This window comes from Dendrobates tinctorius, unplaced genomic scaffold (assembly GCF_039654945.1).
Source record: "Dendrobates tinctorius isolate UK_male_01 unplaced genomic scaffold, ASM3965494v1 ptg000030l, whole genome shotgun sequence".
Taxonomy (NCBI): Eukaryota; Metazoa; Chordata; class Amphibia; order Anura; family Dendrobatidae; genus Dendrobates; species Dendrobates tinctorius.
The window spans coordinates 47,085,444-47,102,883 of NW_027361698.1; the positions used below are offsets into that span (position 1 = coordinate 47,085,444).

At 45.1% G+C, this 17,440-nt stretch overlaps 1 protein-coding gene across 7 annotated transcripts in view; it reads left to right on the forward strand.

The window, feature by feature from the left end:
• CUNH4orf33 (chromosome unknown C4orf33 homolog) overlaps positions 1–17,440 on the forward strand; it is a 347,568-nt gene that overhangs the window by 285,733 nt on the left and 44,395 nt on the right. For 6 of the 7 annotated variants that reach the window (XM_073572088.1, XM_073572087.1, XM_073572091.1 and 3 more), the window contains one exon: positions 4,275–5,010. The exons of the other annotated variant lie outside the window; for it this stretch is intronic. In XM_073572088.1, coding sequence (XP_073428189.1) covers positions 4,275–4,371 — 97 coding nt within the window. In that variant the 3' untranslated portion in view covers positions 4,372–5,010. Of the gene's footprint in view, positions 1–4,274; positions 5,011–17,440 lie in introns of those variants that run through there. 7 annotated transcript variants of the gene reach the window in all.

Sequence of the window (17,440 nt, forward strand, 5' to 3'; positions counted from 1 at the left end):
AACATAACATTGCATAACTCCCGACAGTCTAACCCACTTTTAGTGGTCAGAAGTGAGGGGCTCCACAGCCGTGGCACTCCTGGGGTAACGAGGATGTCCACACAAGTCCTCTTTATGGGGGTCCACATCCTTCGGGTTCTGCAAGTACGGCCACCGCATAATAACCGCGGGGACAGTACTCTTTGTAGTACGACACTAAGTCTTCTTCTTCCAAAGCCCGACCGTGACGAATGGAAGTCACGTTTACATAAACTTTCTGGCCAGTCTCATCCCGAATAAAGCCGTACCCTTTGGTGATGTTGGTATACACCAACCGTCCCATAGATCTCTTAGCCGCCATACCTGCCTCTCCCTTTTCATGGAGCAGGTTCCATATCTCCTGCTCCCGGGCCTTTTTCTTAATAACCTCCGCGACCCAGACAGAGGGGATAGCACAGGCTCTGGAGTCCGGTGGGTGGGGCTCCGCTGAAGAAGAGATCGGTGCAGAGGCGGCCGATGATGTCAGCGGACCAGCAGCCGCTGGGGCCGGGTGGCGGATGGGAGCGGCCGTGTTCTTAGGAGATTGGGCCACAGGGTCTGTCACACAGGCCCCAGTCGATTCCAGTGCCGGCATAGCAGCCGCGGCCACAGGGTAGGCCGCACCTGAAATTTCATCCGGAGCCGGGGCAGCGGCCGCCTTTGAAGATGTGGTCGCTAGCGGCAGAGGGGACACAACAGCGTCTTCTACAGTCTGACTCCGCACCGGCACCACCGGGCGTGGCACCACCGGGTGGAGTGGTTTGGGACCAGGAGTGGAGGCCCTGCTCAGCTCTGCGTATATGGTAGGGCCCTCCTTGGCCGGGCTCTCGGGGACATAGGATGCTGCGCGCTGCGGCTGAATGGTGGGGGCCGCTTGCGGAGCCACTGTCGGGGCCGGGGGAACTCTCACCTTCCCTGGTGCCGTGGCCTCCGTCACATCATCACACGGCTCTTCCCACAGTCTCCGCTCTTCATCCTGCCATCCGGCGGGGCTAGCCTCCTGGCTCAGGGGCTCCGCAGGGAGGCTCTCCGCTGGTAACTTCGGTGGCTGTTCCCACTGGCTCCGCACAGGCTCCGCTTCTCCAATCAATAGCCAGCTGCCTGTCCGTGGCTCTGAGGGAGATGCTTTCTGGCGGGGCTCGACCTCCCGCCGCCATCGCCACTCCAGGCGCCCGATGCCTCGACACCCGCAGTGTCTCATAACGTCCGCTGGGCAGCAGTCGAATGGAGCCAAGCAGCCACAGCCAAGCTTTTCCTCTGTGCCACTCCCTCTGCTGGGTGGGGCGATGGCAGGCCTCTCCACCCATCTACCAGGGTTCAGTCTATGGGAACGTCGGCCTCCAGGTACATACCGCTTCCCCCTGGGGTACGTTGGAGGGGGTCCCAGTCCATTCAGAACAACTGCAAACACCTGGACTTCTCCTCTGCAATGAAGCAACACGGCCATACTGCACAGCACCTGGTACCACCCCGGATCCTCTGCTGGCAAAGCAGATCCACCACAGTGTTCCCAATTTGTACTCCACAGGTGGGTAATTTGTAATCCACAGGTGTTTGTAATCCAAGCAGTGCAGTCCAAGTCTTTCTCCATTCTTTAGGGCAGGCCTGCCGCAGAAGATGAAGTATTAGCGGCGGCGATCCTGCCGACTACGCCAAGCGTAGGGTTGGTGGGCCCGGACTGGGGGGTGGTCCCTCGATATGCCGCGCAGTAACGTACAGACACAATATGAGGCAGGTTCCGGGTACAACAGGTCCAAGTTTATTCTCTTGCCGTCCACCTGACAGCCTCCAAAGTACAACGCACTTCAATTCACTTCACTTATCGGCCCTCCGTTTCCAGGGCCGCTTCCCGCACACCGTACTTTACACCGGGGACGTACATATACGCACCATCCCCTTCTTTACTCTTTGACGCTCCTGTCAGATCCGTCACTGTGGCTGCCTTAGGCCCGTAAACCAACAGTACTTTTACTGAACAGTCATCTCTCCTTCAGTACGGTATGCTTTACCTCAGTGCCTCGTCTATACTGTGGTACTCTTGTGTCAGGACCACCCCCCTGACTTTCTCTCTCCTCAGTCCCCCTGGTTTGGTTTTCCTCACAGTGCACAAACTGTCGTAGTCCTACTGTCACTGGAGCTCCCCCTGGGGACTGGAACTTTCTGGAACCCTCCTGTCAAATTTATATCATTCCTGGTTCCCTGTAACTCCGCCCCCCATGACCAACAGTTTCCTAAGCCCTTAGCTGATGTCAAGTCCTTTGCTCACGCTCCTCCCTGCCCTCTAATGGTCAACCCAAGGTACTGCACGTCCACTACACTTTCTCAGCTGTTTCCCCACTGTAGTAACTGACACCCGTCTAAACTGTGCAAACCTTCCTTTCTCTATTCTGACAAGTCTGTCCGTCCATCAGGTCACCTTCCCTACATGGCCAGGACATTTTTTTGATCACTGGTCTCCCACTGGCCAGCACGCATCACTGCGTGTGACAGGCGGGAGACCAGCGATCAGCCAGCTGGTAACTAAGGTAAACGTCAGGTTTCTAAGCGGCGCGCAGCGCTTAGAAACCTGATGTGTCCCTTAGTTACCAGCATGCTGATGTAGGGAGCTGGTAACCAAGGTACATATTGGGTTTCTAAGTGCTGCGCGCTGCTTAGAAACTCGATGTGTACCTTGGTTACCAGCTCCCTGCACCAGCGCGCTGGTAACTAAAGTACACAGTGGGTAACTAAGCGACGTGCGTTGCTTGTTACCCTCCTGTCGCTGCTGCTGAACGCTGGTGAATCTGCCTGTTTGGCAGCTCACCAGCGATCATGTAGCGACACACCAGCAATCCTGACAAGGTAATATCATTGTCGGGAACGCTGGTGCGTCGCTATGTGTGACGGGGCCCTTAGAAGGAACTTTTATTATGTTACAAATGGCACCACCATAGTCTGATAAAAAAAATAAAAAACTTCAACTGATTAGCTGCAGTGGCCTTCCTCTGATCCTGCGAGAAAAGGATGAGAGGAGACCAGCGGATCACCTTCACAGCGATATGGAGAATCTGTAGGTGATTGAAAGGTGTTTTTTTTATTATTAGACTGTTCTGGGCCAGTTTGCAAAATTAAAAAGGAGCAAACAATGCTCAAATTTAAAAATTAACCGTCATTTTAATTTTTATTCATTAATTTAATAGTACATGTGAAAATAGAAGCATAAGAATAAGAAATATATCAGAGAAATCTGCTTCTTTCCGTTCTTGGACTGATTATTCATTTTCAAAATGCAAAATTTTGAGATAAAATTTGTCTTCAGTGAAGACAGATTTTTAGATTACTGGGATAGGAAATGGCAGTCACTAGTGGGGGTGAGGGAGTAGCTTTACCTCCAGCTCCTCTCTTCTCTTCCTCTCTATAGAATTTTATCAGTAGCAGCTGCCAAAACCATATGTCAGTAATGTAAAAATCTGTCTTCACTGAACACAGATTTTACCCAAGAACTGAGATTTTTTAAAATAAATGATCAGTCCTGGAGGAGAAAGAAGCTAATTTCTCTGATGAGATATGGCCCAAAGCTTCTTATTTTCATGCGTACTATTGATTTATGAAATAAAATTTAAAACGACGGTTAAACTCTTTAAATGAGAGGAAACAAAGACAGAGTAAATACAGTACCCTATTGTACTTCCTTATTATGGTTCCAAACACATCTGTAATATGTTCAGATGTAGGAGGCCACTGGTGCAGTGACTCATATCTTTATCTTTGGTAGCTGCACTACTGCCTCCTACCACAATGAATAACCATAAGGTTTACCACGTTCATAGACTGACTGCTCAGTGATACTGGAAGTAATTTAATGCTTGAGAGAAAGGCAGGAGAATAGAAAAAAAGGGTGATTTTGACAGGTACATCCCAAACAGAAACATAGTTTTACTAGCATAGTTAGATTTTAACTAGTGGTGAGCGAACATGCTTGGATAAGGTGTTTGGGTGCTGACCGAGTGACTTCGGCGGCTGCATGTCTCACAGCTGTTCAACAGACACAACACATGCAGGGATTATCTGTTTGTTAGTCAATCCCTGTATGTGTTGTGGCTGTCGAACAGCCGCGGGGACTCAAACATATTATTAGAGCATGCTGATTCACTAGGTTAGCACCCGTGCATGCTCGGATAACACCTTATCCGGGCACGTTCGCTCAAATATTAATATTATTTTTATATGTTTCTTTGCATATATTTATATATTTATCTATGTGCTTACTTTTATAGTCATCGTCTGGAGTACTTCAATGAATTTCCCCTAAAATGGCTTATGGGAGAAGAATGGCAACAACCCCACTCTTCCTTCTGGGAACCTACTGTTTGATAACTTCTGCTTCATATTAGAGCAGTGTTCCAGTGCTTCTTATACCCAATGTTAGCACAATATTAGATGTCCTCTTTATTTTACAATGTTTGTTGTCAGTGAATGAAGGCTGCCCTGTACATTCAGAGGCAGAGAAGTGGTACATAGCTCCTCAAACAAAAAGGTTAGAAGTGGATACAGCTGAGTCCAGTCTGGACAATCTTTTGTGAGTTATACAGATGAGCATAACCTGCCCGCGCCTCATTGATCAATGTACTGTGTCTAGTTCTCAGGCTGTCTTGCTCACAAAGTATTGCATAGACTGGAGTGACTGATAATAGCCACTACTTAAAATGGACCTTTCACCACTTTTTAGATGCTAAATTGATTAAGAGATTGAAATGCAGAATAAAAAATAGTTTTTATTTTCTAATTTCTCAACTCCATTGCAGACATATTTGCTTGTAAAGTTTAGAGATTCTTCTCTAGGAGCATCCAACCTTGTCACACTAAGATCTCACTGCCAGTGCTTACTGACAGGCAGGGCCGGATTAAGGTTGGTGGGGGCCCCTGGGCAGAAAATCTGGTGGGGGCCCCCATATCATTAACATTTTAGCCATAACAGTAGAGCGCGAACTGTAGCACTTAGATGTACCATCTAATCTTATCCTCTTGTTCTGCCACATTTCCACCACCACCATCATTGCATTCTCACCCACCACCCCATCATTGCCCTCTCGATCATCACCCCATCATTGTCTTCTCCCCATCACTGCCTTCTCCATCACCCCATCACTGCTTTCTCCCCATCACTCCCATCATTGCCTGCTCCATCACCCCATCACTCCCATCATTGTCTGCTCCATCACCCCCATCATTGCCTGCTCCATCACGCCATCACTCCCATCATTGCCTTCTCCATCACCCCATCACTGCGTTCTCCATCACCCCATCACTGCCTTCCCCCATCACTCCCATCATTGCCTGCTCCATCACTCCCATCATTGCCTGCTCCATCACCCCATCATTGCCTGCTCCATCACCCCATCATTGCCTGCTCCATCACCCCCATCATTGTCTGCTCCATCACCCCATCATTGTCTGCTCCATCACCCCATAATTGCCTGCTCCATCACCCCATCACTCCCATCATTGCCTTCTCCATCACCCCATCACTGCGTTCTCCATCACCCCATCACTGCCTTCCCCCATCACTCCCATCATTGCCTGCTCCATCACCCCCATCATTGTCTGCTCCATCACCCCATCACTGCCTGCTCCATCACCCCATCACTGCCTGCTCCATCACCCCCATCACTGCCTGCTCCATCACCCCCATCATTGCCTGCTCCATCACCCCATAACTCCCATCATTGTCTGCTCCATCACCCCGTCACTGCCTGCTCCATCACTCCCATAATTGTCTGCTCCATCACCCCATCATTGCCTGCTCCATCACCCCCATCACTCCCCTCATTGCCTGCTCCATCACCCCATCACTGCCTTCTCCATCACCCCCATCATTGTCTGCTCCATCACCCCATCACTGCCTGCTCCATCACCCCCATCATTGCCTGCTCCATCACCCCATCACTGCCTTCTCCATCACCCCCATCATTGTCTGCTCCATCACCCCATCACTGCCTGCTCCATCAACCCATCACTGCCTGCTCCATCACCCGGCCCCATCACTGCCTGCTCCATCACCCCCATCATTGCCTGCTCCTTCACCCCATCACTGCTTTCTAGACCATCACTCCCATGTCCCATCACTGCCTCTGCCTGCTCCATCATACACACAGATATATACACACACAGACACAGACATACATACATACATACATACATACACTGATACACACATACATACACACACAAGACACCACCTCTCTCCTCTCACCTGTCCTCCGCAGCATCGCCAGCGCTTCCTCCCTCACACAGCAGCGGCCGCTGAATGATGACGTGTGAAAACAGGAAGCGCGGCCTCCGGGCAGGAAGCAGGACGGACCCTTGCCGGCCGCTCTGTTCCTGCTATTCACTGACGGCGTCTAATATTTATCCTCGCGCTGCGTTGGCGGTCGCTGCCCAGTGGTGGGGGCCCCCTTAGAAGCTCTTGTGGTGGGGGCCCCGGGGCTGAAGCCCCGCCTGCCCCTCCTATAATCCGGCCCTGCTGACAGGATAAGTGAAATGACAAGAGGATAGCTGCATTGTGTGTCGCTACATACTCTGCATCTATCCCTGGCATTGAGAAATAATGCACGGGTGCCTTGCATAGATCCATAGAGGGGTATGTGACACGCTGCTGACATCGCGCTGTTCTCCTCAGTCATGTTATTAATTATGGAATGAGACAGAAGAGCAGCAGTGTGCAAGTGGAATGTCATTTACACTCACGGCCGCTTGGTCTGTCACCTCTGCGCCCGTGGACTGTATCCTGCTGACTAAGCCAAGTGTAGGCAGGTTGCGGGATGCAGTGACGGACAGGAGACAGAACAAGGGTTAACAAGTTTAACAATTTAATTTAACAGAGTATAAGATCCTCACAGGGAAATTAAGGGTTAAAGAGTTAATGCAAGAAACAAAACAGAGGGTAAAGGATGTGGAATAGCAGCAGTCCAATTGTCAAAACTTATCGTGCTCCTTAGGATCCTCCTCAGCTGATCCCCCAGATGGGGTCCTTTAAGCAATGGGCCGTCTTCTGGCGGTAGCAGTCGGCCTCCGTTACCTTCCGCTGAGCCTCCAGTCCATTAACTTGTGGGGTCAAAGTAAATAGGGCCGCAGTCCTTTCTGGCACAATCGTGGGCTGAAATGTAGCAACTGACGGGCCCAGCCGCGTGTTCTTGTCCGGCACCCAGCTCTCTCCCTTCCACACGTGCACGGTACTCATAGTCAAGGAGCGCACGGAATCTCTCTTTCTAACGGCTCCACTGCAGACGGCAGGAGCCAGTGGGCATGACTGGTTGCAGCGCTGGTGCTCAGGGGACAGAGCACCCTGCTCACCCTGCTGGTTCGCGCCAAAACTGCTGCTGACGCGTGTGCTTTTGCTTTTATCTGGCCCCTCCTACTCGGGTCATGAGGTTGGTCCGGTCCCTCATTCCTTCCCCCAGGCAACATGGGAGGCAGCCACAACAGTTTCGGACCCGGCTCGCTACAGGTACCCGCAGCCCGGTCCATCTCCTTACAGATGTACAAAGGGTCCAATATGACATGGGCATTTCTTATAGACTTCGGACAGTCCATATACTCTTAAATATTGCATAGTCTTTTAACGGGTAAGTCACCAGGTTATTGCTATCCCATCTGAGAGCAACATGATCTAGATGCAGAGACCCTGATTCCAGTGATGTATCACTTTTTGATCTGCTTGCTACAGTTTTGACAATCACTGTTTTCTTTGCTGCATATCTTCCAGTTCTCTGAATGAGTTATTTATAACCCATCATACATAGGAACTTTTACCTATTTTATAGATACCAATCAGGCGAGGACATGCAGGGGGCCAAGAGGTGAGAGGGTCCATTTCCTCCTCCAAAACAGGTGAAATTGTGCATTATGATGAGTTATTAGACTGCAAAGGGCCTGAATAGTGTCCTTGCTCAGGGCCCCTCTTCTGTTTGTGCCCCCAGGGGTTCCATGCACTATAATTTGCATTTAGGGCATTTACAGAAACCTCATGAGGAAATAATACCATTTGCAATTTACCCAATGTTACCACAATATTGTTTCTCCATGCCCCCAGAGCCATTGTAAGAAGATGTTTCTTCCAGTACTGACTTAATTTAGTAACCACAGACTAATAATAATCTTTATTTTTATATAGCGCTAACATATTCCGCAGTGCTTTACAGTTTGCACAGATTATCATCACTGTCCCTAATGGGGCTCACAATCTAGATTCACTATTAGTATGTCTTTGGAATGTGGGAGGAAACCGGAGTACCCGGAGGAAACCCACGCAAACACGGTGCTGTGTTGGGGCCGCACGGTGTCTCAGTGGATAGCACTGCAGCCTTGCAGCGCTGGGGTCCTGGGTTCAAATCTCACTAAGGACAACATCTGCAGGGAGTTTGTATGTTCTCCCTGTGTTTGTGTGGGTTTCCTCCCACATTCCAAAGACATACTGATAGGGAATCTAGATTGTGAGCCCCATCGGGGACAGTGATGAAAATGTGTGCAAATTGTTAAGTGCTGTGGAATATGTTAGCGCTATATAAAGATTATTATTCATATATCTTTTGCGGCATTTCTTTGCTTTCTTCTGCAGAGCGGCTCTGTATTTATAGTGCAATCTTTATGTTAGGTTTCAGAAAAAATAAACTAGAGGGCAGGTCAGGGCCATGTTTGCCACATGCATTCATGAAATGTATCATTTTGCCTTGGTGTCCAGCTACTGCAGCAGACAGTAGTGAGCAGCTACACAATTCTAGAAGACTTTCCCATTTTCTCAGAAACAGCAGGACACACAAGTGGAAATAAAGAGATCTTCATTTCTCCCTCATTTCACTCGCAGCATAATCCGCTTGATGCTTCCCACACATATATACAACAAACACAGGCACAATGCGGAATGTAATCAGTAAAATAAGTTCTTATATCCTTATGAGTCACGCAGTTATTTTCTCCACATCTCGAGGGACTGTCTGACAACTTTTTAGCTCAACTGCTTTCACAGTCTGAACATAAAAGTTCTCCATAGAAGCGGAAAATACATGGTTGCAATATAAAGTCATACATTCTACACATAAAAGGAGAACTAACCGGCATTCTTACTTCTGGAAGCCAAATTCTTAGGCTGAGTTCACACGTGGCTTTTTTTCGCGTTTCCGCGGCGGTTTTTACCGCACGATTTTGCCGCGAAAAATAAGAATCCCATGCATTCCTATGGGATTCCGCAATGCTGTGCTAATGCTGCGGTTTTTACCGTGGCGGAATTGCTTCGCGGTAAAAAACGCAGCATGCTCATTAACTTCGCGGAATCGCGGCGATCCCGCACCCATAGGAATGCATTGTTCTGCTTACTTTCCGCATGTGGCTGTGCACACCATGCGAAAAGTAAGCAGAACATTTGCGGATGGTACCCACGGTCCGGAGGAGAGGAGACTGTCCTCCGGGCTTTGGGTACCATATCCCTGTAAAAAATAGAATTTAAAATAAAAAATTCTCACCTTTTGACATCCCGCGCAGCCTTCCTGCCTCTCTCCACGCTCCCGGTCCCAGTAATCCTTTGCGAGCGATGACGTCCGTTCTCGCGGGATCGCGAAGTCTCACGGTCATTCACGCGACGTCATCGCGAATGACCACGAGACGTCGCGATCCCGCGAGAACGGACGTCATCGCGGTAATTGTCGCAAAGGATTACTGGGACCAAGAGCGTGGAGAGAGGCGGGAAGGCTGCGCGGGACGTCGGAAGGTGAGAATAACAATATTTTTTAAAAATTATTATTTACATTCTATCTTTTACTATTGAGGCCGCATAAGCGGCCTCAATAGTAAAAAGTTGGTCGCACTCGTCAAACACTATGTTTGACGAGTGTGACCAACCTGTCAATCAGTTCTCCAAGCGATGCTACAGATCGCTTGGAAAACGCTAGCAATTCTGCAAGCTAATTACGCTTGCAAAATGCTAGTTTTTCCGCGGGAAAATAGCGGGAATTTAAAATGCGATTTTCCCGCGGAATGGAATTCCGGAATTCTCGCGGTAATTTCCGCTACGTGTGAAGCCAGCCTTAACCTTACTATCCACTGAATGTTTATAAAACTTTCATAGACTTGAATGGTTCATAATATGAACTTTTCTAGATTAGTTTCTGTACTGAAATTGTCTTTAGTATAAAGATGTTGCCTCAATTGGTCTTTCACCCTCAACCAGTCTGATTCGTAATATTGAACTTGAATTTGAGTACTGGATCATGGGACACCAGACATATATTTCCAGTATTTTCTATAGCTGTGTGTAGAAACAAATGTGATTATTGGCCTATTTTACCATACACTCTTCAAAGCCTAAAGGTCCCGTCGGCTCCTAAATGATCTATGAGCTTTAGCTCCATCCATACACTTTCTATTGGATTCAGGTCAGGTGATTGGCTGGGCTATTCTAGTAGCTTTATTTGCTTTTTCTGAAATCAATTGAGAGGTTCCTCGGTTGTGTGGGATCATTGTCTTATTGAAATATCCATCCTCATTTCATCTTCATCATTCTGGTAGATGCCAGCAGATTTTTATCAAGAATGTCTCGCTACACTTGTTCATTCATCCATCCTCCAATTATATGAAGTTTGCCAGTGCTGTATGGTGAAAAACAGCCCCACACCTTGAAACTTCACTGTTTCGTATCATGTTTTTGGGGTGATATGCAGTGCCTTTTGTCCTCCAAACATGATGTATATTATGGCATCCAAAGAGTTCAATTTTGGTCTCATCTGACAGTCTATATTCTCCCAATATTTCACAGGCTTGTATAAATATTGTTGAGCAAACTAAATGCACTTGAATATGTTTTGTTTTTTTGTTCAGCAATGGAGTTTTGAGTGGTGAGTGTGCATACAAGCCATGGAGGTTGAGAGCATTACTTACAATTTTCTTTGAAACAATTGTAGATGCTGATTCCAGTTCTTTTTGAAGCTCTCCACGGTTCTTGGACAATCCTTCTCATAATTTCTTTCACTCCTCTGTCTGTCTGAAATCATATAGGGGGCACCTGGTCGTTGCTAGTTTATGGTGAAATGATGTTCTTTATACTTCTGGATTATGGTCTAAACAGTGTTCACTGGAGCCTTCAGTAGTTTAGACATTTTTATATAACCAATGTAACCACTATGTTTTTTAGCAATAAGGTTGCAAAGGTCTTGAGACAGCTGATGTTTCTTGTGTAGCACTTTGGTAATGAGACACCTTTTTAAAGGTCATCAGTTGAACCAGCTGATATTATTTTTACTAAGTTGCAAGATTTCGTTTTAATTACTGATAGATTTAAGCTGGTGTAATTACTTTACGTGGCATTTTGCACCTGTCTTTCTTCATGTGTTCAAAACTTTTTACCTTTGTCATTTCTCATCATTAAACATAATTTAATTTTTTTTGCCTGTGTAGATTGGATGGATTGCCTGTGTGAATGTACTGTGTAAACCAGACGTTTACATACACTATATAAAAAGACACATATGCATGTTTTTCTCAATATAGGAAATGAAATCAGAACAAAACCTTTCCCAGTTTAGGTCAATTAGGATTACCATAATTAGTAATATTTGCCAAATGCCAAAAAATGAGAGAGAGAATGTTTTATTGCATTTTTATTACTTACTGTAATGTCAATAGTTTACATACACTAAGAATAGTATGCCTTTAAACAGTTCTGAACTGCCCATATGATGATGTCATGTGTTTAGAAGCTTCTGATGAGATTTGTGTCCCAGAGATGAATATGTTTTGGACCGACATGTGCATATCAACCCAAGGACAAAAGCAAAATACCTTGTGAAGATGATGGCGGAAGCTGGTAAGATTGTGTCAATATCCACAGTGAAACGAATACTGTATTAACTTGGGCTGAAAGGCCACTCTGCCAGGAAGAAGCCATGACTCCAAAAGAAACATAAAAAACAGATTAATGTTTGCAGGATTGAATAATTTAATTTTTGGAGACATGTCCTGTGGTCTGATGAAGCTAAAATTGAACTTTAGGGGCATAATGACCATCGTTTCATTTGGAGAAAAAAGGGAGAAGCTTAGATGTCTAAGAACACCATCCCAACTGTGAAACACGGGGGTAGCAGCATCATGTTGTGGAATATTTGCTGCAGGAGGGACTGGTGCACTTCACAAAATAGATGACATCATGAGAAAAGAAAATTATGTGGCAATACTGAAGCAACATCTCAAGACATCAGCCCGGGAATTTAAAGCGTGGACGAAAATGGGTCTTCCAAATGGACAATGACCTGAAGCATACTACGAAAATGGTAACAAAGTGGCTTAAGGATAAACAAAGTCAATGTTTTGGAGTGGCATCACAAAGCCCTGATATCAATCCTACTGAAAAAGCCTGTGCAAGCAAGGCGACCCACAAACCTGGATCAGTTACACCAGTTTTGTCAGGAGGAATGGGCCCAAATTCTGACTAACTATTGTGAGAAGCTTGTGGATGGATGTCCCAAACGTTTGACCCAAGTCATTCAGTTTAATGGCAATGGTACCAAATACTAATGAAATGTATGTAAACTTTTGACTTTGCAGTAAGTAATAAAAATGCCTTAACACATTCTCTCTCTCATTATTCTGCCATTTGGCAAATACTAATAATTATGGTAATCTTACTTGCAAAAGAAAAACATGCATATGTGTCTTTTCATACAGTGTAGGTAAACTTCTGATGAATGTAGTGTAGTGTAGGTGTATTAATATACCATACTCACCAGTCTTCCCCAACTTATATTGTAAAAGTGACTTCCTGTTTCTGACCTTGTGTGATCTGGAGAGTTAGAACTTCAGTCATGTGACCCAGGAAAGAACCGGAGAGAGGTTGTGTGCATTAAAACACCTACACTACACTAAATATATATTCACACAGGTTTAGCTAATAAATATTTTAATGGGAGTGTTTCTTTAAGCACTGTAAAATGACAAAGGATATATAGGGCAGCACGGTGGCTCAGTGGTTAGCGCTGCAGCCTTGCAGCGCTAATATGTTAGCGCTATATAAAAATAAAGATTATTATTATTATAGGGTGGGCCATTTAGATGGATACACCTAGATAAAATGGGAATGGTTGGTGACCCAGATTGCCGTGCTGAATTTGCAGAATGGGCAAAACAAAAATTGGAAGAGGGCCCTCAGTTTACACAGAACATTATATTCAGTGATGAGGCAAATTTTTTTTGGGTGGGCCATTTATATGGATACACCTAAATAAAATGGGAATGGTGACAGTTTTCTTGCCTAGGATGTCTTGCATTGAAATCTGCTGCAATGACCCGGCAACTGTGTTCACCAGACATCAGCACAATTTCTATGAACTCCTCACGTGTTAACCTCTGTGACATGTCAAAGGCTGTAAACAAAGAGAAACTTGTAAATAACTCATGAAAGAATAGAGTTACATTAAATTCAAGCACACCATTGTTTTTCTTGTGAAATTCTCAATAAGTTTGATGTGTCTCATGACCTTCTTCCTACTGAAAAAAATAAAGTTGGATCCAAAATGGCCAACTTCAAAATGGCCGCCATGGTCACCACCCTTCCTGAAAAGTTTTCCCCCTTCCATATACTAATGTGCCACAAACAGGAAGTCTATCACTGCAGTGCGAGCTTCAGCCTGCTAAATGAGACACATTTTGCGCAGTACTGCCCCTGCCAAGCACGTGGTGTGCTAATGCAGTAAGAGACGTGCGGCGGGCAGAAGGACATTCCCTGTTATGAATGGGTCACAGAGGAGGAAAAAACCTAAACATGCTAAGCCCAGAAAAACCAGAGAGGTTGATAACTATGCAGATTCCAGATCCCTGATCCTACCACACAACTAGCAGCAGCCGTGGAGCGTGCCTATGATGAACCTAGACGCCTCGTCACGGCCGGAGGACTAAATAAGCCTAAAGCAAGAAAAGGGAAAACTAACTGCCCCAGAGCAGACCCCAAAGGAATAGGCAGACCCCACACATGTATTGACGGTGAAACAAGATGAAAACACAAACACAGGTAGGAAAATAGGCTGAGCAAACAATGGGGCCCAAACTAACTAGAAAGGAGTGGAAAGGACAGACACTGTCTGCAATCTGCCCAAAACCCTACAAAATAATGTCCAACACTTCTGATAGCAAAATTAACCCTGAAGTCACTAGACTTCTCCCACTATATCAGCACTCTGAAATCTTCTGAGACAGCAAAAAGAGGCCAATCTAATAAGGGACAAAAAGCAAATTGGCAAACACAGATAAATAAGAGTGGAAATTCAGCACAGCCCAAGCCGGGGCTGGCTGACCACACAAAAAACTGAATAGAACAACAAAATCAAGTGTGAACATTAACAGAGAAACTTAGCTTGAGCTGACTGGAACAGAGCTGAGAACCAAGACCTGACAAGCAGAAGGAATCACCAGCAACTGAATAGGGCGTCGGCTGTCTTAAATCCAATCTGAGACTCCTGAGATCCAATCGCCATCCTCATTCTCAGGTGGCAGATCTCCACCGATCAAATCAGCCTCACTACCTCCCGTTACCACCAGAGGGAGTCTGGAAGGAGAACTCACAGCTGGTGAACCAGAGAATTAACTCACAACAGTTCCCAGTATGATCAATGCATGCGTCATTTGCTGCATCAGCGCACCATGTGACCTATACACACCTCCACACACCTATACACACCATTGATTCGCTGCCCATACTATTTAACCGGTCTCACCTCTGCCCAACACACGCCTCCTGATGTAGAAAAGAAACATGTGTTGGGGCAGCGGGGGCGACATACACAACTCCTACATTCATGTAAGTGATGCCTTTTACATTGTATCAATAGCCTACAGGGAACAGTATATCCATCTATTAAATGAAATGTATTAGTGGCTCCAATTACACTGCAATGTGCAGGCACCTCTATCACTGTATTATATAAAGTGTGCTGTCTCTCACCGCTTGGTATGCAGTTGCCTTGAATACGTTAGTGCTATGTAAAAAAAGTTTAATATTATTTAAAAAAAATTGGTTTTATTGGCATCAAATACTGTACCTCTCTGTTGTTTATATTGGAAAGAAAACATGCCTTTGCCACTCTACTAATATAAACAGCGAAGCTGGTAAGCAACACTGTTACTGACCTGTCCTAGCTCTAGCGCTGGCCTGTCTTCCTCCATTGGCACCCAGCTTCTTCTGCTCCTTTGGACTCTGCCTCATTATAAATGTGTCCCTTGACAAATCCAGCTCTGCTGTACCTCTGTGCTTTGCATCTTCACATGTGTGAATCCCCACAATCTCAGCTGTGCTGTGCTGTTCAGCTTTACATTACTACAAATGTGCTTCTGGACAATCCCAGCTCGCTTGGATTATGCAGCATTACAACTGTACCTCCTGACAGACCAAACTTTGCCCTGCCTCTATGCTCTGTATCAACAAGCCCCCTGACATCCACACATCTGCTGCGCTACCAATCCCTGCTGTATCACTACTTGTGAGTCTCCTGATTAACCTAGCTAAGCTACATCGCATGGCTCTGCTACCTCATCACAATATTGTCTTCTGATATACCCAACTCTTCTGCGCCTCTAGGCTCACATTGCTGCTAGTTTATTCCTTTGTGATTTCACTGGGTGCTGCTTCGTTACTCAGCTCGGCTATTTTCTATCAGCAGCCTTCCTGCCACCAGAATCTCCTCTTCTTCTGTTGCCATCCATTCTATACTTTTCCTGCTTCATCAACCTTTCTGTTCCATGCTCCATATCCAGACCTATGCCTCTGTGAATCCCCCTCACCAAGGGAGTCCTAACAACCAGGACAGAGGAAAAATATATTTTGTTATGTTTGTTCTAGTGGTCAGTGTAAAACTGGAATATTTAAAGTGTTTTTATGGATAGTCACATAAATAATTAATATTATATAAAAAAAAACATTATTATTTAAATAATGTAGTCTCTAAATATATTAATTGAACAATAAAGATTCTAATGCTTTCCACTAAATCAAAGAAACCCAACAAATGGAGACCTTTGGCTCATATAGAAGGGTTATTCTACATAAGCTACACCATTGTGGTCATAAAGAGTGCTTAATGCAAACATTTTAAAAGAGATGAAAGAATCTTTCCCTATTCTAGCTATTTCACAGGAGATTATGCATGCCAAGAACATTGTGTAGACATGAATAGGTGCATAAAGATGCTATGTAACGAGGCATTCATTAATGCATGGATCAGTTATATGCTTTATTTATTTATGGTTTATTATTCTGCTCTTTAATCTACACTCATTTATATCTATCAGAGAGTGTCCTAACTTGGTCTTTAAAGTTATTAATTAGCCTGATGAGTGCCAACAATAAATGTACTCTGTAGTCATCCTTGCACTACTCTCTCATCTCTCTTTTTTCTGATGAGCCATTGAAGCAATTTTTATGTGCATTTAAGAATGTCATTATCGGTTAGTTTAAAATACAAATTTGCATTAAAGAGGTTGTCCCATGAATAAAGTACATTTTAATGAATAGATCTTGGAGTAATAATAGGTTCTACAATTGAATGTGTTAAAAAATGTTCCTGTGCTGAGCTAATCTTATAAATGTGCTCCTGCTATGTACTGTCTTATTGACTGTGTCTAACCATGAAGAGATGTTCCTGCGCATGGTCAGCAAATAGCACAGCTTCTGACAGGGACTAAAGCCTAATAGATTGTATAGAAGACAGCAATGTTAGCAGCTATTTCTTTCTGTGCTTTCTGCCTGTTTTATCACAGGGGTGAGTGTTTCTGTCACATCTCCTACCTTCCAAGCTCATCATAAAACAAATCATTGATGTACGAGCTCCATCGGCCACTGATCTCTTATGTCACAGACTTGAATAACGGAGCTCAGAGGGCTGGTAACAAGGTAAAAATAACTTGTTCCTGTGATAAAGCAGGCAGTAAAAAAAAACATCTGTATAGTCTCTTGTGCTTCCTCCCCTTGGCAGGAGCTGTGGTGTGTGCCAACCATGAACTGGAACAAATCTGTTTGGTTGGATACAGTAAATAAGACAGTACAAAACAGGGGCGCAATTATAAGATTACTGTACCTCAGCACCGGAACATTTTTTTTTAACACATCAAATTGTGGAACTTATGATTATTCCAAGACACATTGATTAAAATGTACTTTCTTTGTGGGATAACTCCATAATGTAAAAACTATTATGAAATGTTGTTGTTAATCTTGCACCACATACTTGAGGAAATGCTTAGCCAAGAGAAAAGGCAAGGAAAGACATAACTGCGCAAATGGAATGAAAAGCTGTACAATTTAAGCTAGAAATCTCTATCACCCACTTCACAAACCATGAAAAACTTATCCCTGATAAAAAAAATTAGCATACACTGTGTGCACAATTACTAGGTAAGGCTAGTTTCACAC